This window comes from Telmatherina bonti, assembly GCF_933228915.1.
Source record: "Telmatherina bonti genome assembly, chromosome: 18".
Lineage (NCBI taxonomy): Eukaryota > Metazoa > Chordata > Actinopteri > Atheriniformes > Telmatherinidae > Telmatherina > Telmatherina bonti.
In genome coordinates, this window is record NC_136616.1 from 164783 (window position 1) to 190120 (window position 25338).

General features: G+C 46.5%; 1 protein-coding gene across 1 annotated transcript in view; it reads right to left on the minus strand.

The window, feature by feature from the left end:
* afap1 (actin filament associated protein 1) overlaps positions 1-25020 on the minus strand; it is a gene marked incomplete at its 5' end in the record, with an annotated part of 97185 nt that extends 72165 nt beyond the window's left edge. Inside the window, 2 exons of the mRNA XM_079257495.1 lie at positions 3280-3362; positions 24894-25020. Of these exons, the coding sequence (XP_079113621.1) occupies positions 3280-3362; positions 24894-25020 (210 nt within the window). The remainder of the gene's footprint in view (positions 1-3279; positions 3363-24893) is intronic.
* Between the last annotated feature and the right edge of the window lie 318 nt (positions 25021-25338).

Consider the following 25338-nt stretch of genomic DNA (forward strand, 5'->3'; position numbering starts at 1 on the left):
GTGTCCGCTCTTTGGATCCAACTAGCCCCTCTCTCACAACAGGTATAGCAACAATGATCAGCAGCACCTGGATGCTGCTTGATGTCTCATTTTTTACAGAAGCATTTGGGAAGGTCTTTTTATACATCTTTTGCATTTTGTCAGCTCTGGCAGCAGCTTCTAAAGCCACAGCCTTCCAGACAGCATTGGTTTGGCTCGGCACCCAGGCTCCGCGTCACGTCTCATGTCCATTTATTGAACTATCCAAATTTTAATGCTGTAGATGTGTATTCAAAAGCAACTCTCCCCTGTTTATTCATCTAATTATTGTGGTACCTTTTTGTTCTTCTGCAGCACTCTGAAACTTGTACAACTTCAAGGAAAATGAGGATTAGTGGAGAAAGGGAGGCTTCTCTTTTTTTCTCTCTGCCTGGACACGTTACCCAGGAGTCCATGTGGAAATGTGATGGATGGTAATTTCACAGCACACAGACGGCAACACGGAGCCAGAGAGCTGGAAGAAAATAAAGAGACGGTAGCTGGGTCTCCATCCAACTATATTTATGAGAGTTTTACTTTGCTGTTACTCATGAACACTGTGCACGTGTTACTGTAGACACTTTTCTTCATGTATCAGCTCCATACGTATCTGCTTGTAAAATTCCACTTTTTTGATGCAGTAACTCAAAGGTGGCAGTCATCTGTATCAGGAGGATGACACTTAGCAGGAGGAATAAGGAATACCAAGAGAAAATACACACATGCACGGAATGTGCACGTAAAAGTTAAACTTTTTTTTTTTTTTTTTTAAAAACAGCCCATTTCCATCAATGGGTCCGATGGGATGGATCGGTGTTTCCTCAGGGGAAAGCTAGGGAGGAACCAGAATATCTGGGTTGACTCATCCAACTTTTCTCAGAGTTTTATGAAGGGTGGTGCTTAATACGTTACCATCCACTGATTGGTCAAAAGTCTGGTAAGCTACAAACGAATTGCCTGTATGGGATCAATAAAGTTTTCTGAATCTGAAACTATCGTTACTTGGTCACAGAGGCATGAACATGCCACGGAGACTAGTGAGGAACACTATCATATAACTGATCCATCTTTTCCAGCTGGGCCCAGAACCAGAAAGCAGGATTAACTAGACCAGGATATCTCTCTGTTATCTATTTAACTCATCCAGACAATCAGGATTCTGATCAGCACCACTGGACGCTGTTTATCAACCAAACCAGGGTTTTCCATCTGGATCAGAGTACACTCACATAAAAGGGGCAGAGTTTGTGGTATCTGATTAATCACAGACATGAAGAAACCCTCCAGAATCGTTACTTATAGAGATTCTGGTCCTCCATGAACCTCCATGATGGAGGTTTTCTTCCTGGTTCTGGTCCTGATGGGGGTTTTTTTAGCTACAGCAGGTGATTACTCATGAATTGGTTTATAAGAGCATAGTTGTGATGAAATTAATCATTTTAAACTGTGGGTCGTATCAAGGAGATTATATTATAATAGGAAAACAATGATTGTATTAGACTGTATCTTTAAAAATGTACTTTGTGATTACTTCGCTGATGATGGAGACATTGTTGTCCTCCCCAACACATTACCAGGAAGACTTGCTGAACCCAAACCAGCCTCCCTACTGCTTTACAAGAAACTGTAAAAGCATGTCACATGGCCCCAGTGTCCCCCCCAGCTAAATCTGGCATTCTTGCCATTAAACAATATTTATTTGTTGAATGTATGCTGAGGATCAGAAGGATTCCTGCTAGTACAAGACTGAGGTGTGCACTGGATTATTCCACCAAACTGGTTCCAGTGCTGGTTTGGAGCCAGATCCAAATGTAAAAGCAGTTTTTTCTGTTTCAACCACCAAAGCTACACATCACCAAAAGCCTGGTACTATTCTGGAACCAACTACATGGTGGTCCAGAAGAACTGCGACATCAGGAGCTGGGGCAGAATTACAGAGAGCAACCAAACCGGACAAACATAAAGACCTCCATGTTTAAAAGTCCTCTCCTTGTTATTCTAATGTGTTCTATAGCCAGGTGTGTTTATAATGCTGCCTGACGCTCAACAAAGAGCTGTATTCACAGCCACTGTTTCTAGCAGAACTGCTAGTAATGCATCAGTATTATCAGGTGCTTTAAGACAGTCAGTTGTGGTTCATGTATCCCACTCAAATTTGACATAAATGCTGATTATTACACTTCCAGTCATGGGTTTTTGGTCATTTTCCCATTAAATCCAGTGGGAAAGTGTTCACAAACTTATGGGCATTAGTATGTTTGGAAAAGTCACATTCACAAGCAGCAGCTGTTGTAAGCAGCATATGAAGACTCTAATGGAAAGCTGACAGATAAGGTGGTGTGTACCCACTGACTGATTCTTTAAAGAATTCTAACAATAGTGACCTGCATTGCAAAGCCATCGATTAAAAATAGCACTGTCTACATCCTGGGAAAGGAGGAGGAGGTGGTGGAGCAATACCAGAACCTCAGAGTTTAGCTAGACAACACACTGGACAGCAAATGCAACATAGAGGCATCTAAGAACACGCCAGACCAGACTCCACTCATTAAATAAGCTGAGATCATTCAAAGTCTCCACCAATCTTCCCTCAGCCTGTTATGGAAAGTGCAGTCAGCTTTGCAGCATCAGTTGGGGCAGCAGAACCAGAACCAGAGACTGGACAAACTGATCAAGAAGGCTGGTTCTTTGGTAATGGATAACGCTGGAGCTGCAGGAGCCGATTGTCCAGAAATAAATGGTGCTCAAGCTGCTGAAGATAACTGATGATTCTTCACGTCTTCAACACAACACAATGAAGAAACAACAGAGTGAATTCAGTGTGAGGCTTCGTCAAATCCAATGCAGGACAGTAGGTAGTGGAGATCATTCCTGCTAGCAGGCATCACCCTCCAGAACGAGGCATCATCTTCTTCCAGTTGAACATTATTATTTTAATTTAGAAAAAAGAAGAAAAGCCCACTACGAGATGAATTTCCCTCTGCAATTAATGAAATATTATTCAAGTAAACTGTGTTCATGTTTTTCAGTTGAGATCGGGCAAAATTTAGGCAGAAATTAGATGAACTGATCGACGATCAGTTCGATCAGATTTGGAAACAGAACTTGGTCTTGCACTAATCAGATCCATAACACTTTAGGTAAATCAGGCTAACAAATATACCGAAACTAGAAAAAAAAAAACATGGCTACATAAAGTCTGAAGATAAATATGAAGACAGAGCCACGACAATTGTCTCTGGGTTGGTAAAGAGGTCTTACCAGCCACGGATGGGGAATCTCTGGGAGGGGCATCTGAGGTGGAGCCGGCACACCACTGTGGATTTCTGACTTGAAAGAAGGCTCTGGAAAAACAAGGTAGAAGCGACTTTGGCAAGAGCCAATACAGAGGACACAAGAACATCATCATCATTATCTCACTTCCAAAGCGTCTTACGACCCTAACTCCAATCAAGTAGGGGGATTTTAGACTGGAAGTAAAACAGTACACAATGATTTGCAAATCACTTTTACCCTTCCAAAGTACAACATTTAAGGTTCAAACCAAATAACTTTACTTTTTGAAGTTTTTTTCTTTCAAATATTCACTCATATTGAATTTGATACTGTCAACATGAAGGCCAAGTAAGGATCATTTCCATGTTGTCTGGTCCAACACACTCCAGCAAAGGTTAAGAAAGAGTTCTGTAGCTGGTTAGAGACAGGTCTATAGCTGGTTACAGACAGGTCTGTAGCTGGTTAGAGACAGGTCTGTAGATGGTTACAGACAGGTCAGTAACTGGTTAGAGACAGGTCTGTAGCTGGTTAGAGACTGGTCAATAACTGGTTAGATACAGAGCTGTAGCTGGTTAGAGACAGGTCTGTAGCTGGTTAGAGAAAGGTCTATAGCTGGTTAGAGACAGGTCTGTAGCTGGTTAGAGACAGGTCTGTAGCTGGTTACAGACAGGTCTGTAGCTGGTTAGAGACAGGTCTGTAGATGGTTACAGACAGGTCAGTAACTGGTTAGAGACAGGTCTGTAGCTGGTTAGAGACTGGTCAATAACTGGTTAGATACAGAGCTGTAGCTGGTTAGAGACAGGTCTGTAGCTGGTTAGAGAAAGGTCTATAGCTGGTTAGAGACAGGTCTGTAGCTGGTTAGAGACAGAGCTGTAGCTGGTTAGAGACAGGTCTGTGGCTGGTTACAGACAGGTCTGTAACTGGTTAGAGACAGGTCTGTAGCTGGTTAGAGACAGGTCTGTAGATGGTTAGAGACAGGTCAGTAACTGGTTAGAGACAGAGCTGTAGCTGGTTAGAGACAGGTCTGTAGCTGGTTGGAGACAGGTCAGTAACTGGTTGGAGACAGGTCTGTAGCTGGTTAGAGACAGGTCTGTAGCTGGTTAGGGACAGATCTTTAGCTGGTTAGAGACAGGTCTGTAGCTGGTTACAGACAGGTCTATAGCTGGTTAGAGACAGGTCTGTAGCTGGTTAGAGACAGGTCTGTAGCTGGTTAGAGACAGGTCTGTAGCTGGTTAGAGACAGGTCTGTAGCTGGTTAGGGACAGATCTTTAGCTGGTTAGAGACAGGTCTGTAGATGGTTACAGACAGGTCTGTAGCTGGTTAGAGACAGGTCTGTAGATGGTTAGAGACAGGTCTGTAGCTGGTTAGAGACAGGTCTGTAGCTGGTTAGAGACAGGTCAGTAACTGGTTAGAGACAGGTCTGTAGCTGGTTAGAGACAGGTCAATAACTGGTTAGATACAGAGCTGTAGCTGGTTAGAGACAGGTCTGTAGCTGGTTAGAGACAGGTCTGTAGCTGGTTAGAGACAGGTCTGTAGCTGGTTACAGACAGGTCTATAGCTGGTTAGAGACAGGTCTGTAGCTGGTTAGGGACAGATCTTTAGCTGGTTAGAGACAGGTCTGTAGATGTTTACAGACAGGTCTGTAACTGGTTAGAGACAGGTCTGTAGCTGGTTAGAGACAGGTCTGTAGCTGGTTAGAGACAGGTCAGTAACTGGTTAGAGACAGGTCTGTAGCTGGTTAGAGACTGGTCAATAACTGGTTAGATACAGAGCTGTAGCTGGTTAGAGACAGGTCTGTAGCTGATTAGACACTGGTCAATAACTGGTTAGAGACAGAGCTGTAGCTGGTTAGAGACAGGTCTGTGGCTGGTTAGAGACAGGTCTGTAACTGGTTAGAGACAGGTCTGTAGCTGGTTAGAGACAGGTCTGTAGCTGGTTACAGACAGGTCTATAGCTGGTTACAGACCGGTCTGTAGCTGGTTGGAGACAGGTCTGTAGCTGGTTGGAGACAAGTCTGTAGCTGGTCAGAGACAGGTCTTTAGGTGGTTAGAGACAGGTCTGTAGCTGGTTAGAGACAGGTCTGTAGCTGGTTAGAGACAGGTCTGTAACTGGTTACAGACAGGTCTGTAACTGGTTAGAGACAGGTCTGTAGATGGTTAGAGACAGGTCAGTAACTGGTTAGAGACAGAGCTGTAGCTGGTTAGAGACAGAGCTGTAGCTGGTTAGAGACAGGTCTGTAGATGGTTAGAGACAGGTCAGTAACTGGTTAGAGACAGAGCTGTAGCTGATTAGAGACAGGTCTGTAACTGGTTACAGACAGGTCTGTAACTGGTTAGAGACAGGTCTGTAGATGGTTAGAGACAGGTCAGTAACTGGTTAGAGACAGAGCTGTAGCTGGTTAGAGACAGAGCTGTAGCTGGTTAGAGACAGGTCTGTAGATGGTTAGAGACAGGTCAGTAACTGGTTAGAGACAGAGCTGTAGCTGATTAGAGACAGGTCTGTAGCTGGTTAGAGACAGGTCTATAGCTGGTTAGAGACAGGTCTGTAGCTGGTTAGAGACAGATCTGTAACTGGTTAGAGACAGATCTTTAGCTAGTTAGAGACAGGTCTATAACTGGTTAGAGACAGGTCGATAGGTGGTTAGAGACAGGTCGATAGCTAGTTAGAGACAGGTGGATAGCTAGTTAGAGACAGGTGGATAGCTGGTTAGAGACAGGTCTATAGCTGGTTAGAGACAGGTCTACAGCTGGTTAGAGACAGTTCTATAGATGGTTAGAGACGAATCTATAGCTGCTTAGAGACATGTCTATAGCTGGTTAGGGAGAGGCCTGTAGCTGGTTAGAGACAGGTCAGTTACTGGTTAGAGACAGGTCTGTAGCTGTTTCGAGACAGGTCTATAGCTGGTTAGAGACAGGTCTATAGCTGGTTAGAGACAGGTCTACAGCTGGTTAGAGACAGGTCTACAGCTGGTTAGAGACAGGTCTACAGCTGGTTAGAGACAGGTCTACAGCTGGTTAGAGTCAGATCATTAGCTGGTTAGAGACAGGTCTGTAGCTGGTTGGAGACAGGTCTGTAGCTGGTTGGAGACAGGTCAGTAACTGGTTAGAGACAGGTCTACAGCTGGTTAGAGAAAGGGTCTACAGCTGGTTAGAGACAGGTCTACAGCTGGTTAGAGACAGGTCTACAGCTGGTTAGAGACAGGTCAGCAACTGGTTAGAGACCGGTCTGTAGCTGGTTGGAGACAGGTCTGTAGCTGGTTGGAGACAAGTCTGTAGCTGGTCAGAGACAGGTCTTTAGGTGGTTAGAGACAGGTCTGTAGCTGGTTACAGACAGGTCTGTAGCTGGTTCGAGACAGGTCTGTAGCTGGTTAGAGACAGGTCTGTAACTGGTTACAGACAGGTCTGTAGCTGGTTAGAGACAGGTCTGTAGATGGTTAGAGACAGGTCAGTAACTGGTTAGAGACAGAGCTGTAGCTGGTTAGAGACAGGTCTGTAGATGGTTAGAGACAGGTCAATAACTGGTTAGAGACAGAGCTGTAGCTGGTTAGAGACAGGTCTGTAGCTCGTTAAAGACTGGTCAGTAACTGGTTGGAGACAGAGCTGTAGCTGGTTAGAGACAGGTCTGTAGCTGGTTAGAGACAGGTCTATAGCTGGTTAGAGACAGGTCTGTAGCTGGTTAGAGACAGGTCTGTAGCTGGTTAGGGACAGATCTTTAGCTGGTTAGAGACAGGTCTGTAGCTGGTTAGAGACAGGTCTGTAGCTGGTTAGAGACAGGTCTGTAGCTGGTTAGAGACAGGTCTGTAGCTGGTTACAGACAGGTCTATAGCTGGTTAGAGACAGGTCTATAGCTGGTTAGAGACAAGTCTGTAGCTGGTTAGAGACAGGTCTGTAGCTGGTTAGAGACAGGTCTGTAGCTGGTTAGGGACCGATCTTTAGCTGGTTAGAGACAGGTGTGTAGCTGGTTACAGACAGGTCTATAGCTGGTTAGAGACAAGTCTGTAGCTGGTTAGAGACAGGTCTGTAGCTGGTTAGAGACAGGTCTGTAGCTGGTTACAGACAGGTCTATAGCTGGTTAGAGACAGGTCTGTAGCTGGTTACAGACAGGTCTGTAGCTGGTTAGAGACAGGTCTGTAGCTGGTTAGAGAAAGGGCTGTAGCTGGTTAGAGACAGGTCTGTAACTGGTTAAAGTCAGATCTGTAGCTGGTTAGAGTCAGATCTGTAGCTGGTTATAAACAAATCTGTAGCTAGTTAGAGACAGGTCAGTAACTGGTTAGAGACAGGTCTGTAGCTGGTTACAGACAGGTCGATAGGTGGTTAGAGACAGGTCGATAGGTGGTTAGAGACAGGTCGATAGCTAGTTAGAGACAGGTGGATAAGCTAGTTCGAGACAGGGTGATAGCTGGTTAGAGACAGGTCTGTAGCTGGTTAGAGACAGGTCTGTAGCTGGTTAGAGACAGGTCTACAGCTGGTTAGAGACAGGTCTACAGCTGGTTAGAGTCAGATCATTAGCTGGTTAGAGACAGGTCAGTAACTGGTTAGAGACAGGTCAGTAACTGGTTAGAGACAGGTCTATAGCTGGTTAGAGACAGGTCTGTAGCTGGTTAGAGACAGGTCTATAGCTGGTTAGAGACAGGTCTATAGCTGGTTAGAGACAGGTCTGTAGCTGGTTAGAGACAGATCTTTAGCTAGTTAGAGACAGGTCTATAACTGGTTAGAGACAGGTCGATAGCTGGTTAGAGACAGGTCGATAGCTGGTTATAGACAGGTCGATAGCTAGTTAGAGAAAGGTGGATAGCTAGTTAGAGACAGGTCTGTAGATGGTTACAGACAGGTCTGTAGATCGTTACAGACAGGTCTGTAGATGGTTACAGACAGGTCTGTAGCTGGTTAGAGACAGATCTTTAGCTAGTTAAAGACAGGTCAGTAACTGGTTAGAGACAGGTCTATAGCTGGTTAAAGACAGGTCTATAGCTGGTTAGAGACAGGTCTATAGCTGGTTAGAGACAGGTCTACAGCTGGTTAGAAACAGGTCTACAGCTGGTTAGAGACAGGTCTACAGCTGGTTAGAGTCAGATCATTAGCTGGTTAGAGACAGGTCTACAGCTGGTTAGAGACAGGTCTACAGCTGGTTAGAGACAGGTCTACAGCTGGTTAGAGTCAGATCATTAGCTGGTTAGAGACAGGTCAGTAACTGGTTAGAGACAGGTCTATACCTGGTTAGAGACAGGTCGATAGCTGGTGAGAGACAGGTCTGTAGCTGGTGAGAGACAGGTCTGTAGCTGGTGAGAGACAGGTCTGTAGCTGGTTAGAGACAGGTCTGTAGATGGTTAGAGACAGGTCTGTAGTTGGTTAGAGACAGGTCTGTAGTTGGTTAGAGACAGGTCTATAGCTGGTTAAAGACAGGTCTGTAGTTGGTTAGAGACAGGTCTGTAGCTGGTTAGAGACAGGTCTGTAGCTGGTTAGAGACAGGTCAGTTACTGGTTACAGACAGGTCAGTTACTGGTTACAGACAGGTCTGTAGATGGTTAGAGACAGGTCTGTAGTTGGTTAGAGACAGGTCTATAGCTGGTTAGAGACAGGTCTGTAACTGGTTAGAGACAGATCTTTAGCTAGTTAGAGACAGGTCTGTAGCTGGTTACAGACAGGTCTGTAGCTGGTTACAGACAGGTCTGTAGCTGGTTACAGACAGGTCTGTAGCTGGTTACAGACAGGTCTGTAGCTGGTTAGAGACAGGTCTGTAGCTGGTGAGAGACAGGTCTGTAGTTGGTTAGAGACAGGTCTGTAGCTGCTTGGAGACAGGTCAGTAACTGGTTAGAGACAGAGCTGTACCTGGTTAGAGACAGTTCAGTAACTGGTTAGAGACAGGTCTGTAGCTGGTTACAGACAGGTCTGTAGATGGTTAGAGACAGGTCTGTAGCTGGTTACAGACAGGTCTGTAGCTGGTTACAGACAGGTCTATAGCTGGTTAGAGACAGGTCTGTAGCTGGTTAGAGACAGGTCTATAGCTGGTTAGAGACAGGTCGATAGGTGGTTAGAGACAGGTCGATAGCTAGTTAGAGACAGGGTGATAGCTGGTTACAGACAGGTCTGTAGCTGGTTAGAGACAGGTCTGTAGCTGGTTAGAGACAGGTCTGTAGCTGGTTAGAGACAGGTCTATAGATGGTTAGAGACAGGTCTATAGATGGTTAGAGACGAATCTATAGCTGCTTAGAGACATGTCTATAGCTGGTTAGGGAGAGGCCTGTAGCTGGTTAGAGACAGGTCTGTAGCTGGTTAGAGACAGGTCTGTAGCTGGTTAGAGACAGGTCTGTAGCTGGTTAGAGACAGGTCTGTAGCTGGTTACAGACAGGTCTATAGCTGGTTAGAGACAGGTCTATAGCTGGTTAGAGACAAGTCTGTAGCTGGTTAGAGACAGGTCTGTAGCTGGTTAGAGACAGGTCTGTAGCTGGTTAGAGACAGGTCTGTAGCTGGTTAGAGACAGGTCTGTAGCTGGTTAGGGACAGATCTTTAGCTGGTTACAGACAGGTGTGTAGCTGGTTACAGACAGGTGTGTAGCTGGTTACAGACAGGTCTATAGCTGGTTAGAGACAAGTCTGTAGCTGGTTAGAGACAGGTCTGTAGCTGGTTACAGACAGGTCTGTAGCTGGTTACAGACAGGTCTGTAGCTGGTTACAGACAGGTCTATAGCTGGTTAGAGACAGGTCTGTAGCTGGTTAGAGACAGGTCTGTAGCTGGTTAGAGACAGGTCTGTAGCTGGTTAGAGACAGGTCTGTAACTGGTTAAAGTCAGATCTGTAGCTGGTTAGAGTCAGATCTGTAGCTGGTTAGAAACAAATCTGTAGCTGGTTAGAGACAGGTCAGTAACTGGTTAGAGACAGGTCTGTAGCTGGTTACAGACAGGTCTATAGCTGGTTAGAGACAGGTCTGTAGCTGGTTAGAGACAGGTCTGTAGCTGGTTAGAGACAGGTCTGTAGCTGGTTAGAGACAGATCTTTAGCTAGTTAGAGACAGGTCTATAACTGGTTAGAGACAGGTCGATAGGTGGTTAGAGACAGGTCGATAGGTGGTTAGAGACAGGTCGATAGGTGGTTAGAGACAGGTCTATAGCTGGTTGGAGACAGGTCAGTAACTGGTTAGAGACAGGTCTACAGCTGGTTAGAGACAGGTCTACAGCTGGTTAGAGAAAGGGTCTACAGCTGGTTAGAGACAGGTCTACAGCTGGTTAGAGACAGGTATACAGCTGGTTAGAGACAGGTCTATAGCTGGTTAGAGACAGGTCAGCAACTGGTTAGAGACAGATCTTTAGCTAGTTAGAGACAGGTCTATAACTGGTTAGAGACAGGTCGAAAGGTGGTTAGAGACAGGTCTGTAGCTGGTTGGAGACAGGTCAGTAACTGGTTAGAGACAGGTCTACAGCTGGTTAGAGACAGGTCTACAGCTGGTTAGAGAAAGGGTCTACAGCTGGTTAGAGACAGGTCTACAGCTGGTTAGAGACAGGTCTACAGCTGGTTACAGACAGGTCTGTAGCTGGTTACAGACAGGTCTGTAGCTGGTTAGAGACAGGTCTGTAGCTGGTTAGAGACAGGTCTGTAGCTGGTTAGAGACAGGTCTGTAGCTGGTTAGAGACAGGTCAGTAACTGGTTAGAGACAGGTTTGTAGCTGTTTCGAGACAGGTCTATAGCTGGTTAGAGACAGGTCTGTAACTGGTTAGAGACAGATCTTTAGCTTGTTAGAGAATGGTCAGTAACTGGTTAGAGACAGGTCTATACCTGGTTAGAATCAGATCATTAGCTGGTTAGAGACAGGTCTGTAGCTGGTTAGAGACAGGTCTACAGCTGGTTAGAGACAGGTCTACAGCTGGTTAGAGTCAGATCATTAGCTGGTTAGAGACAGGTCAGTAACTGGTTAGAGACAGGTTTGTAGCTGTTTCGAGACAGGTCTATAGCTGGTTAGAGACAGGTCTGTAACTGGTTAGAGACAGATCTTTAGCTTGTTAGAGAATGGTCAGTAACTGGTTAGAGACAGGTCTATACCTGGTTAGAATCAGATCATTAGCTGGTTAGAGACAGGTCAGTAACTGGTTAGAGACAGGTCTGTAGCTGGTTAGAGACAGGTCGATAGCTGGTTATAGACAGGTCGATAGCTGGTTATAGACAGGTCGATAGCTAGTTAGAGAAAGGTGGATAGCTAGTTAGAGACAGGTCTGTAGATGGTTACAGACAGGTCTGTAGATGGTTACAGACAGGTCTACAGCTGGTTAGAGTCAGGTCTGTAGCTGGTTAGAGACAGGTGGATAAGCTAGTTAGAGACAGGGTGATAGCTGGTTAGAGACAGGTCTGTAGCTGGTTAGAGACAGGTCTACAGCTGGTTAGAGACAGGTCTACAGCTGGTTAGAGTCAGATCATTAGCTGGTTAGAGACAGGTCAGTAACTGGTTAGAGACAGGTTTGTAGCTGTTTCGAGACAGGTCTATAGCTGGTTAGAGACAGGTCAGTAACTGGTTAGAGACAGGTCTGTAACTGGTTTGAGACAGATCTTTAGCTAGTTAGAGACAGGTCTGTAGATGGTTAAAGACAGGTCTGTAGCTGGTTATAGACAGGTCTGTAGCTGGTTAGAGACAGGTCTGTAGATGGTTAGAGACAGGTCTGTAGATGGTGAGAGACAGGTCTGTAGCTGGTTAGAGACAGGTCTGTAGCTGGTTAGAGACAGGTCTGTAGCTGGTTAGAGACAGGTCTATAGATGGTTAGAGACGAATCTATAGCTGCTTAGAGACATGTCTATAGCTGGTTAGGGAGAGGCCTGTAGCTGGTTAGAGTCAGGTCTGTAGCTGGTTAGAGACAGGTGGATAAGCTAGTTAGAGACAGGGTGATAGCTGGTTAGAGACAGGTCTGTAGCTGGTTAGAGACAGGTCTGTAGCTGGTTAGAGACAGGTCTACAGCTGGTTAGAGACAGGTCTACAGCTGGTTAGAGTCAGATCATTAGCTGGTTAGAGACAGGTCAGTAACTGGTTAGAGACAGGTTTGTAGCTGTTTCGAGACAGGTCTATAGCTGGTTAGAGACAGGTCTGTAACTGGTTAGAGACAGATCTTTAGCTTGTTAGAGAATGGTCAGTAACTGGTTAGAGACAGGTCTATACCTGGTTAGAATCAGATAATTAGCTGGTTAGAGACAGGTCTGTAGCTGGTTAGAGACAGGTCTGTAGCTGGTTAGAGACAGGTCAGTAACTGGTTAGAGACAGATCTGTAACTGGTTAGAGACAGATCTTTAGCTAGTTAAAGACAGGTCAGTAACTGGTTAGAGACAGGTCTATAGCTGGTGAAAGACAGGTCTGTAGCTGGTAAGAGACAGGTCAGTAACTGGTTAGAGACAGGTCTGTAACTGGTTAGAGACAGATCTTTAGCTAGTTAAAGACAGGTCAGTAACTGGTTAGAGACAGGTCAGTAACTGGTTACAGACAGGTCTATAGCTGGTTAGAGACAGGTCTGTAGCTGGTTAGAGACAGGTCTATAGCTGGTTAGAGACAGGTCTATAGCTGGTTAGAGACAGGTCTGTAGCTGGTTAGAGACAGATCTTTAGCTAGTTAGAGACAGGTCTATAACTGGTTAGAGACAGGTCGATAGCTGGTTAGAGACAGGTCGATAGCTGGTTAGAGACAGGTCGATAGCTGGTTAGAGACAGATCTTTAGCTAGTTAGAGACAGGTCTATAACTGGTTAGAGACAGGTCTGTAGCTGGTTAGAGACAGATCTTTAGCTAGTTAGAGACAGGTCGATAGCTGGTTAGAGACAGGTCGATAGCTGGTTAGAGACAGATCTTTAGCTAGTTAGAGACAGGTCGATAGCTGGTTAGAGACAGGTCGATAGCTGGTTATAGACAGGTCGATAGCTAGTTAGAGAAAGGTGGATAGCTAGTTAGAGACAGGTCTGTAGATGGTTACAGACAGGTCTGTAGATGGTTACAGACAGGTCTGTAGCTGGTTAGAGACTGGTCTGTAGCTGGTTACAGACAGGCCTGTAGCTGGTTACAGACAGGCCCGTAGATGGTTAGAGACAGGTCTGTAGCTGGTGAGAGACAGGTCTGTAGTTGGTTAGAGACAGGTCTATAGCTGGTTAGAGACAGGTCAGTAACTGGTTACAGACAGGTCTATAGCTGGTTAGAGACAGGTCAGTAACTGGTTAGAGACAGGTCTGTAACTGGTTTGAGACAGATCTTTAGCTAGTTAGAGACAGGTCTGTAGCTGGTTACAGACAGGTCTGTAGCTGGTTAGAGACAGGTCTGTAGCTGGTTAGAGACAGGTCTGTAGATGGTTAGAGACAGGTCTGTAGATGGTTAGAGACAGGTCTGTAGATGGTTAGAGACAGGTCTGTAGCTGGTGAGAGACAGGTCTGTAGTTGGTTAGAGACAGGTCTGTAGCTGCTTAGAGACAGGTCAGTAACTGGTTAGAGACAGAGCTGTACCTGGTTAAAGACAGGTCTGTAGCTGGTTAGAGACAGGTCAGTAACTGGTTAGAGACAGGTCTGTAACTGGTCAGAGACAGGTCTTTAGCTAGTTAAAGACAGGTCAGTAACTGGTTAGAGACAGGTCAGTAACTGGTTAGAGACAGGTCGATAGCTGGTTAGAGACAGGTCGATAGCTGGTTAGAGTAGGTCGATAGCTGGTTAGAGTAGGTCGATAGCTAGTTAGAGAAAGGTGGATAGCTAGTTAGAGACAGGTCTATAGCTGGTTAGAGACAGGTCTGTAGATGGTTACAGACAGGTCTGTAGATGGTTACAGACAGGTCTGTAGATGGTTACAGACAGGTCTGTAGATGGTTAGAGACAGGTCTGTAGATGGTTACAGACAGGTCTGTAGATGGTTACAGACAGGTCTGTAGATGGTTACAGACAGGTCTGTAGCTGGTTAGAGACTGGTCTGTAGCTGGTTAGAGACTGGTCTGTAGCTGGTTACAGACAGGCCTGTAGATGGTTAGAGACAGGTCTGTAGCTGGTGAGAGACAGGTCTGTAGTTGGTTAGAGACAGGTCTGTAGCTGGTTAGAGACAGGTCTGTAGCTGGTTAGAGACAGGTCAGTTACTGGTTAGAAACAGGTCTGTAGCTGTTTCGAGACAGGTCTATAGCTGGTTAGAGACAGGTCTGTAACTGGTTTGAGACAGATCTTTAGCTAGTTAGAGACAGGTCTGTAGCTGGTTACAGACAGGTCTGTAGCTGGTTAGAGACAGGTCGGTAGCTGGTTAGAGACAGGTCTGTAGCTGGTTAGAGACAGGTCTGTAGCTGGTTACAGACAGTTCTGTAGATGGTTAGAGACAGGTCTGTAGCTGGTGAGAGACAGGTCTGTAGTTGGTTAGAGACAGGTCTGTAGCTGCTTAGAGACAGGTCAGTAACTGGTTAGAGACAGAGCTGTACCTGGTTAGAGACAGTTCAGTAACTGGTTACAGACAGGTCTGTAGCTGGTTACAGACAGGTCTGTAGCTGGTTACAGACAGGTCTGTAGCTGGTTAGAGACAGGTCTGTAGCTGGTTAGAGACAGGTCTGTAGCTGGTTAGAGACAGGTCTGTAGCTGGTTACAGACAGGTCTATAGCTGGTTAGAGACAGGTCTGTAGCTGGTTAGAGACAGGTCTATAGCTGGTTAGAGACAGGTCTGTAGCTGGTTAGAGACAGATCTTTAGCTAGTTAGAGACAGGTCTATAACTGGTTAGAGACAGGTCGATAGGTGGTTAGAGACAGGTGGATAGCTAGTTAGAGACAGGTGGATAGCTAGTTAGAGACAGGGTGATAGCTGGTTAGAGACAGGTCTGTAGCTGGTTAGAGACAGGTCTGTAGCTGGTTAGAGACAGGTCTATAGATGGTTAGAGACGAATCTATAGCTGCTTAGAGACATGTCTATAGCTGGTTAGGGAGAGGCCTGTAACTGGTTAGAGTCAGGTCTACAGCTGGTTAGAGTCAGGTCTGTAGCTGGTTAGAGACAGGTCTGTAGCTGGTTAGAGACAGGTCTGTAACTGGTTAGAGACAGGTCTGTAACTGGTTAGAGACAGATCTTTAGCTAGTTAAAGACAGGTCAGTAACTGGTTAGAGACAGGTCTATAGCTGGTTAAAGACAGGTCTATAGCTGGTTAGAGACAGGTCTATAGCTAGTTAGAGACAGGGTGATAGCTGGTTAGAGACAGGTCTGTAGCTGGTTAGAGACAGGTCTGTAGCTGGTTAGAGACAGGTCTGTAGCTGGTTAGAGACAGGTCTATAGATGGTTAGAGACGAATCTATAGCTGCTTAGAGACATGTCTATAGCTGGTTAGGGAGAGGCCTGTAGCTGGTTAGAGTCAGGTCTACAGCTGGTTAGAGTCAGGTCTGTAGCTGGTTAGAGACAGATCTTTAGCTAGTTAAAGACAGGTCAGTAACTGGTTAGAGACAGGTCTATAGCTGGTTAAAGACAGGTCTATAGCTGGTTAGAGACAGGTCTATAGCTGGTTAGAGACAGGTCTACAGCTGGTTAGAAACAGGTCTACAGCTGGTTAGAGACAGGTCTACAGCTGGTTAGAGTCAGATCATTAGCTGGTTAGAGACAGGTCTACAGCTGGTTAGAGACAGGTCTACAGCTGGTTAGAGACAGGTCTACAGCTGGTTAGAGTCAGATCATTAGCTGGTTAGAGACAGGTCAGTAACTGGTTAGAGACAGGTCTATACCTGGTTAGAGACAGGTCGATAGCTGGTGAGAGACAGGTCTGTAGCTGGTGAGAGACAGGTCTGTAGATGGTTAGAGACAGGTCTGTAGTTGGTTAGAGACAGGTCTGTAGTTGGTTAGAGACAGGTCTAAAGCTGGTTAAAGACAGGTCTGTAGTTGGTTAGAGACAGGTCTGTAGCTGGTTAGAGACAGGTCTGTAGCTGGTTAGAGACAGGTCAGTTACTGGTTACAGACAGGTCAGTTACTGGTTACAGACAGGTCTGTAGATGGTTAGAGACAGGTCTGTAGTTGGTTAGAGACAGGTCTATAGCTGGTTAGAGACAGGTCTGTAACTGGTTAGAGACAGATCTTTAGCTAGTTAGAGACAGGTCTGTAGCTGGTTACAGACAGGTCTGTAGCTGGTTACAGACAGGTCTGTAGCTGGTTACAGACAGGTCTGTAGCTGGTGAGAGACAGGTCTGTAGCTGGTGAGAGACAGGTCTGTAGTTGGTTAGAGACAGGTCTGTAGCTGCTTGGAGACAGGTCAGTAACTGGTTAGAGACAGAGCTGTACCTGGTTAGAGACAGTTCAGTAACTGGTTAGAGACAGGTCTGTAGCTGGTTACAGACAGGTCTGTAGATGGTTAGAGACAGGTCTGTAGATGGTTAGAGACAGGTCTGTAGCTGGTTACAGACAGGTCTGTAGCTGGTTAGAGACAGGTCTATAGCTGGTTAGAGACAGGTCTATAGCTGGTTAGAGACAGGTCTGTAGCTGGTTAGAGACAGGTCTGTAGCTGGTTAGAGACAGATCTTTAGCTAGTTAGAGACAGGTCTATAACTGGTTAGAGACAGGTCGATAGGTGGTTAGAGACAGGTCGATAGCTAGTTAGAGACAGGGTGATAGCTGGTTAGAGACAGGTCTGTAGCTGGTTAGAGACAGGTCTGTAGCTGGTTAGAGACAGGTCTGTAGCTGGTTAGAGACAGGTCTATAGATGGTTAGAGACGAATCTATAGCTGCTTAGAGACATGTCTATAGCTGGTTAGGGAGAGGCCTGTAGCTGGTTAGAGACAGGTCTGTAGCTGGTTAGAGACAGGTCTGTAGCTGGTTAGAGACAGGTCTGTAGCTGGTTAGAGACAGGTCTATAGCTGGTTAGAGACAGGTCTATAGCTGGTTAGAGACAGGTCTATAGCTGGTTAGAGACAGGTCTACAGCTGGTTAGAGACAGGTCTACAGCTGGTTAGAGTCAGATCATTAGCTGGTTAGAAACAGGTCTGTAGCTGGTTAGAGACAGGTCAGTAACTGGTTAGAGACAGGTCAGTAACTGGTTAGAAACAGGTCTGTAGCTGTTTCGAGACAGGTCTATAGCTGGTTAGAGACAGGTCAGTTACTGGTTAGAGACAGGTCTATAGCTGTTTAGAGACAGGTCTATAGCTGGTTAGAGTCATATCATTAGCTGTTTCGAGACAGGTCTATAGCTGGTTAGAGACAGGTCTGTAACTGGTTAGAGACAGATCTGTAACTGGTTAGAGACAGAGCTTTAGCTAGTTAGAGACAGGTCTATAACTGGTTAGAGACAGGTCGATAGGTGGTTAGAGACAGGTCGATAGGTGGTTAGAGACAGGTCGATAGCTAGTTAGAGACAGGTGGATAGCTAGTTAGAGACAGGTGGATAGCTAGTTAGAGACAGGGTGATAGCTGGTTAGAGACAGGTCTGTAGCTGGTTAGAGACAGGTCTATAGATGGTTAGAGACGAATCTATAGCTGCTTAGAGACATGTCTATAGCTGGTTAGGGAGAGGCCTGTAGCTGTTTAGAGACAGGTCAGTTACTGGTTAGAGACAGGTCTGTAGTTGGTTAGAGACAGGTCTATAGCTGGTTAGAGACAGGTCTGTAACTGGTTAGAGACAGATCTTTAGCTAGTTAGAGACAGGTCTGTAGCTGGTTACAGACAGGTCTGTAGCTGGTTAGAGACAGGTCTGTAGCTGGTTACAGACAGGTCTGTAGCTGGTTAGAGACAGGTCTGTAGCTGGTGAGAGACAGGTCTGTAGTTGGTTAGAGACAGGTCTGTAGCTGCTTGGAGACAGGTCAGTAACTGGTTAGAGACAGAGCTGTACCTGGTTAGAGACAGGTCTGTAGCTGGTTAGAGACAGGTCTGTAGCTGGTTAGAGACAGGTCTGTAGCTGGTTACAGACAGGTCTATAGCTGGTTAGAGACAGGTCTGTAGCTGGTTAGAGACAGGTCTGTAGCTGGTTAGAGACAGGTCTGTAGCTGGTTAGAGACAGGTCTGTAGCTGGTTAGAGACAGATCTTTAGCTAGTTAGAGACAGGTCTATAACTGGTTAGAGACAGGTCGATAGGTGGTTAGAGACAGGTCGATAGCTAGTTAGAGACAGGGTGATAGCTGGTTAGAGACAGGTCTGTAGCTGGTTAGAGACAGGTCTGTAGCTGGTTAGAGACAGGTCTATAGATGGTTAGAGACGAATCTATAGCTGCTTAGAGACATGTCTATAGCTGGTTAGGGAGAGGCCTGTAGCTGGTTAGAGACAGGTCAGTTACTGGTTAGAGACAGGTCTGTAGCTGTTTCGAGACAGGTCTATAGCTGGTTAGAGACAGGTCTATAGCTGGTTAGAGACAGGTCTATAGCTGGTTAGAGACAGGTCTACAGCTGGTTAGAGACAGGTCTACAGCTGGTTAGAGTCAGATCATTAGCTGGTTAGAAACAGGTCTGTAGCTGGTTAGAGACAGGTCAGTAACTGGTTAGAGACAGGTCTGTAGCTGGTTAGAGACAGGTCTATAGCTGGTTAGAGACAGGTCTGTAACTGGTTAGAGACAGATCTTTAGCTAGTTAGAGACAGGTCTGTAGCTGGTTACAGACAGGTCTGTAGCTGGTTAGAGACAGGTCTGTAGCTGGTTACAGACAGGTCTGTAGCTGGTTACAGACAGGTCTGTAGATGGTTAGAGACAGGTCTGTAGATGGTTAGAGACAGGTCTGTAGCTGGTTAGAGACAGGTCTATAGCTGTTTAGAGACAGGACTATAGCTGGTTAGAGACAGGTCAGTAACTGGTTACAGACAGGTCCATAGATGGTTAGAGACAGGTCTGTAGTTGGTTAGAGACAGGTCTGTAGCTGGTTAGAGACAGGTCAGTAACTGGTTAGAGACAGGTCAGTAACTGGTTAGAGACAGGTCAGTAACTGGTTAGAAACAGGTCTGTAGCTGGTTCGAGACAGGTCTATAGCTGGTTAGAGACAGGTCTATAGCTGGTTAGAGACAGGTCTGTAACTGGTTAGAGACAGGTCTGTAACTGGTTAGAGACAGGTCTGTAGCTGGTTACAGACAGGTCTGTAGCTGGTTACAGACAGTTCTGTAGATGGTTAGAGACAGGTCTATAACTGGTTAGAGACAGGCCTGTAGCTGGTTAGAGACAGGTCTGTAGCTGGTTAGAGACAGGTCTGTAGCTGGTCAGAGACAGATCTTTAGCTAGTTAGAGACAGGTCAGTAACTGGTTAGAGACAGGTCGATAACTGGTTAGAGACAGGTCTGTAGCTGGGTAGAGACAGGTCAGTAACTGGTTAGAGTCAGGTCTATAGCTGGATAGAGACAGGTCTATAGCTGGTTAGAGACAGAGCTGTAGCTGGTTAGAGACAGGTCTATAGCTGGTTAGAGACAGAGCTGTAGCTGGTTAGAGACAGATCTTTAGCTGGTTAGAGACAGGTCTATAGCTGGTTAGAGACAGGTCGATAGCTGGTTAGAGACGGGTCTGTAACTGGTTACAGACAGGTCTGTAGCTGTTTCGAGACAGGTCAGTAACTGGTTAGAGACAGGTCAGTAACTGGTTAGAGACAGGTCTGTGGCTGTTTCGAGACAGGTCAGTAACTGGTTAGAGACAGGTCTGTAGCTGGTGAGAGACAGGTCTGTAGCTGGTGAGAGACAGGTCTGTAGCTGGTGAGAGACAGGTCTGTAGTTGGTTAGAGACAGGTCTGTAACTGGTTACAGACAGGTCAGTAACTGGTTAGAGACAGGTCAGTAACTGGTTAGAGACAGGTCAGTAACTGGTTAGAGACAGGTCAGTAACTGGTTACAGACAGGTCTGTAGATGGTTACAGACAGGTCTGTAGATGGTTACAGACAGGTCTGTAGATGGTTACAGACAGGTCTGTAGCTGGTTACAGACAGGCCTGTAGATGGTTAGAGACAGGTCTTTAGTTGGTTAGAGACAGGTCTGTAGCTGGTTAGAGACAGGTCTGTAGCTGGTTAGAGACAGGTCAGTTACTGGTTAGAGACAGGTCTATAGCTGTTTAGAGAAAGGTCAGTAACTGGTTACAGACAGGTCCGTAGATGGTTAGAGACAGGTCTGTAGCTGGTTAGAGACAGGTCTGTAGCTGGTTAGAGACAGGTCAGTAACTGGTTAGAGACAGGTCAGTAACTGGTTAGAAACAGGTCTGTAGCTGTTTCGAGACAGGTCTATAGCTGGTTAGAGACAGGTCTGTAACTGGTTAGAGACAGATCTTTAGCTAGTTAGAGACAGGTCTGTAGCTGGTTACAGACAGTTCTGTAGCTGGTTAGAGACAGGTCTGTAGCTGGTTAGAGACAGGTCTGTAGCTGGTGAGAGACAGGTCTGTAGCTGGTGAGAGACAGGTCTGTAGCTGGTGAGAGACAGGTCTGTAGCTGGTGAGAGACAGGTCTGTAGCTGCTTAGAGACAGGTCAGTAACTGGTTAGAGATGGGTCTGTAACTGGTTAGAGACAGGTCTGTAACTGGTTAGAGACAGGTCTGTAGTTGGTTAGAGACAGATCTTTAGCTAGTTAGAGACAGGTCAGTCACTTGTTAGAGACAGGCCTATAGGTGGCTAGAAACATATCCTTAGCAGGTAAGAGGCAGGCCTTTAGCCGGTAGGAGGCAGGCCTTTAGCCGGTAGGAGACAGGCCTTTAGCCGGTAGGAGGCAGGCCTTTAGCCGGTAGGAGACAGGCCTTTAGCCGGTAGGAGACAGGCCTTTAGCCGGTAGGAGGCAGGCCTTTAGTCGGTAGGAGGCAGGCCTTTAGCCGGTAGGAGGCAGGCCTTTAGTCGGTAGGAGGCAGGCCTTTAGCCGGTAGGAGGCAGGCCTATAGCCGGAAGGAGGCAGGTCTATAGCCGGTAGGAGGCAGGTCTATAGCCGGTAGGAGGCAGGCCTTTAGCCGGTAGGAGGCAGGCCTTTAGCCGGTAGGAGGCAGGCCTTTAGCCGGTAGGAGGCAGGCCTTTAGCCGGTAGGAGGCAGGCCTATAGCCGGTAGGAGGCAGGCCTATAGCCGGTAGGAGGCAGGCCTATAGCCGGTAGGAGGCAGGCCTTTAGCCGGTAGGAGGCAGGCCTTTAGCCGGTAGGAGGCAGGTCTATAGCCGGTAGGAGGCAGGTCTTTAGCCGGTAGGAGGCAGGTCTTTAGCCGGTAGGAGGCAGGCCTATAGCCGGTAGGAGACAGGCCTATAGCCGGTAGGAGACAGGCCTATAGCCGGTAGGAGACAGGCCTATAGCCGGTAGGAGACAGGCCTATAGCCGGTAGGAGACAGGTCTATAGCCGGTAGGAGACAGGTCTATAGCCGGTAAGAGACAGGCCTTTAGCCGGTAGGAGACTGGTCTATAGCCGGTAGGAGACTGGTCTATAGCCGGTAGGAGGCAGGCCTTTAGCCGGTAGGAGGCAGGCCTTTAGCCGGTAGGAGACTGGTCTATAGCCGGTAGGAGACAGGTCTATAGCCGGTAGGAGACAGGTCTATAGCCGGTAGGAGACAGGTCTATAGCCGGTAGGAGACAGGCCTATAGCCGGTAGGAGACAGGCCTATAGCCGGTAGGAGGCAGGCCTTTAGTCGGTAGGAGGCAGGCCTTTAGTCGGTAGGAGGCAGGCCTTTAGCCGGTAGGAGGCAGGCCTATAGCCGGAAGGAGACAGGTCTATAGCCGGTAGGAGGCAGGCCTTTAGCCGGTAGGAGGCAGGCCTTTAGCCGGTAGGAGGCAGGCCTTTAGCCGGTAGGAGGCAGGCCTTTAGCCGGTAGGAGGCAGGCCTTTAGCCGGTAGGAGGCAGGCCTATAGCCGGTAGGAGGCAGGCCTATAGCCGGTAGGAGGCAGGCCTTTAGCCGGTAGGAGGCAGGCCTTTAGCCGGTAGGAGGCAGGCCTTTAGCCGGTAGGAGGCAGGCCTATAGCCGGTAGGAGACAGGCCTATAGCCGGTAGGAGACAGGCCTATAGCCGGTAGGAGACAGGCCTTTAGCCGGTAGGAGGCAGGCCTTTAGCCGGTAGGAGGCAGGCCTTTAGCCGGTAGGAGACTGGTCTATAGCCGGTAGGAGACTGGTCTATAGCCGGTAGGAGGCAGGCCTTTAGCCGGTAGGAGGCAGGCCTTTAGCCGGTAGGAGACTGGTCTATAGCCGGTAGGAGACAGGTCTATAGCCGGTAGGAGACAGGTCTATAGCCGGTAGGAGACAGGCCTATAGCCGGTAGGAGACAGGCCTATAGCCGGTAGGAGACAGGCCTATAGCCGGTAGGAGACAGGCCTATAGCCGGTAGGAGACAGGTCTATAGCCGGTAAGAGACAGGTCTATAGCCGGTAGGAGACAGGCCTTTAGCCGGTAGGAGACAGGTCTATAGCCGGTAGGAGACAGGTCTATAGCCGGTAGGAGACAGGCCTATAGCCGGTAGGAGACAGGCCTATAGCCGGTAGGAGACAGGCCTATAGCCGGTAGGAGACAGGTCTATAGCCGGTAAGAGACAGGTCTATAGCCGGTACGAGACAGGCCTTTAGCCGGTAGGAGACAGGCCTTTAGCCGGTAGGAGACAGGCCTTTAGCCGGTAGGAGACAGGTCTATAGTTGGCTAGAAACATATTCTTAGCAGGTAAGAGGCAGGCCTTTAGCCGGTAGGAGGCAGGTCTCTGGGTAGGTAGAGAGAGGTCTTTAGGTGGTTGGAGGTCAATAGTTGCTTTAGACAATATACAGATGTGTAGTGTCATTTTTTAGGAGGCTTCATAGCAGCTATCTTTTGTGACTTTGGAAAAATACCTGAAGCCAGTAAGCTGGTGACGATAAGAAGGAGATCACTTACTACTGAGGTAAAAATTGTTTTTAAGAAGTCGGATGGTATCATGTCCAGAAGGCATGTTGTTGATTTTAATTAACAACCTAGTTCTTGTTGGATTTTTACGTCAATCATATTAAATTCTTACATAACACCACAGTTATTCTTTAGTTTTGGATCGAGACTAGTTTTTTTTTTTTGTTTGACTGTGTGGCATAAATATTTAGTCGATACAAATACAAATTCATTGCATTTCTTAGTGGAACAAAGCTCTGGGAAGAACTGTTTAGGAGGATGTGTAAAGGCAACAGCAAGTCAAAGCGCTCCCACCAAGATATGTCTGCATATCTTGATCAAAACATATCTAGAGCATCTCTGAATCCACAACACATCCTATGGGTGGGCAATATATCGAATATACTGAAGATATTGTGGCTAGTCCTCTGTGCGATATAGAAAACGCCTACATTCGTCATATTGGAGTATCCTGTTGTCACCCAGGTGTTTTTAGCTGTGGGCGGGGTTTTCTCCCTCCTCCTCGACTCTGCGCCGCTTTGCACAGAGAGTTAAAGCAAGCGCACCTCGTTACGTACATAACGTGAGCTACGTGCTACGTCATGAGAGGCAGCGTGGAGACACTGTTGCCAACTTGGTGACTTTCTCACTAAATCTGGCGACTTTCTTTGTGAAAAGCAACAAATCTAGCGACTTTTACAGGAGTTATTGGAGACTTTCCTGGTGTTTTGGCGACTGACTTTAAAGCGCATATTGTAAAGTTATTGTCAGAAGGAGAGTCTCTCCCCGTCCTAAAGCACTCAGTCGCTCCGGCTGCAGCTGCAGCCAGTCAGAGGAGCAGAGAGGACTCCTGCACGACTCCACCTACAGTCACAATGAACAGCCAAATCCACCACTGATCCCGCTCTGGATTACAGAGTGGGACGTAAATTACAACGTTTTTCACGTCACGCAAAAATAATTCATTCTATTTGATTACATTCACAGCCTCTGTCACTTACTCACCTCATCCACTGTGTGTGACACAAGCATATTTATCTAGCTCCTCATGTCTCTAGAAAGTACAGAAAGCAGTGGGAATCAAATCCTGAATTATAAGCTGGCTGAAGCCGTTTATTGGAGACGTTACGAGGACATTCTGCCTGGATTATAAGACTGATTTCTACGCTAAAATCTGCGATTAATAAAAATACACGACAACTCAAAAACGTATCCATAAAGCAAAGCCTTATAATAGTTCATCATTTGAAAAGTCCCCCCTAGAGCACCTATTTTGCATTTATTACATCATGCAAAGTCACTTTATTTTGTTTTAAAATGACATGTTTCTGCTTTAACTGTTCAATAAATACGGTTTTGATCAATTTGCTTCATTAAAATTTCATCCTTTTGGCATGAATGTTTAAAATCAGCATATCTTAATGCAGTATGAACGATTGTGTTTTAATGGAGACACAAAATCATCTCACTGATGTGATTGTATGCACCAAAGCATTCATTCAAGGCTGAGGTAAATATCGAGATATATATCGTATATCATGACATGCCATAAAAATATCGGGATATTACTAAAAGGTCATATCGCCCAGCCCTAACACGTCCAACCTTGACACAGAAGGTCTTGACCAACTTTGGTCCCTGATGGCAACTCAGAACTCGAAGGTACTAACTGGAAGGTGGTTCTGATGACAAGCACAAACTGGAACTGGACATTTAGGCTGGAAAATGTCAGACGCTGGTGTCTTACACTGCTTTTGTTCACTTTATAGGTGCAGCTAACAGGTGCAGAATTAGACAGCACCACACCTGAGATTAGCATCATACAATGAAGTATTTGTTCAAATATGTCAAGTTATAAATGTTCAACACTTTTTCCTGAAATCATGCAGCCCTGGTATGGAGAGCTCACCTCTGTCTGATAGGACTCTGTGCAGGATGTTGGAGATGTGCGTCTTCTTCTCTCGGACACTGGCACTCAGATATTCCCTGTCCAGCAAGTCCAGGAACAGACGAAGTTCACAGACCAGCTCCTCCATTGCTGCAGGACAAACACCATCATGTTTATGTTTCCTTAACTACAAGCATTAAACTTAATAAGCAGGTAGCAGCAAAACCAAATGATAAAAGTAATTTTCATCAGTGTTACACAAACAGGTGATTCAGCTTTTAAAGAGACTAAGTCATACCAGAAACAGGTCCTGATGCAACATTTGCTTTACTCAGAAGGTTGTAAAAACTGTCTGTTGGCTCTGAAATCCAACAATAAACACAATAAAAAGAGCAAAACTCAGTTACGTAAGGGAGACGTGGGCTGCCAGGTTGCAAGCTGTAAAACAGGACTTTCAGGTCATCAA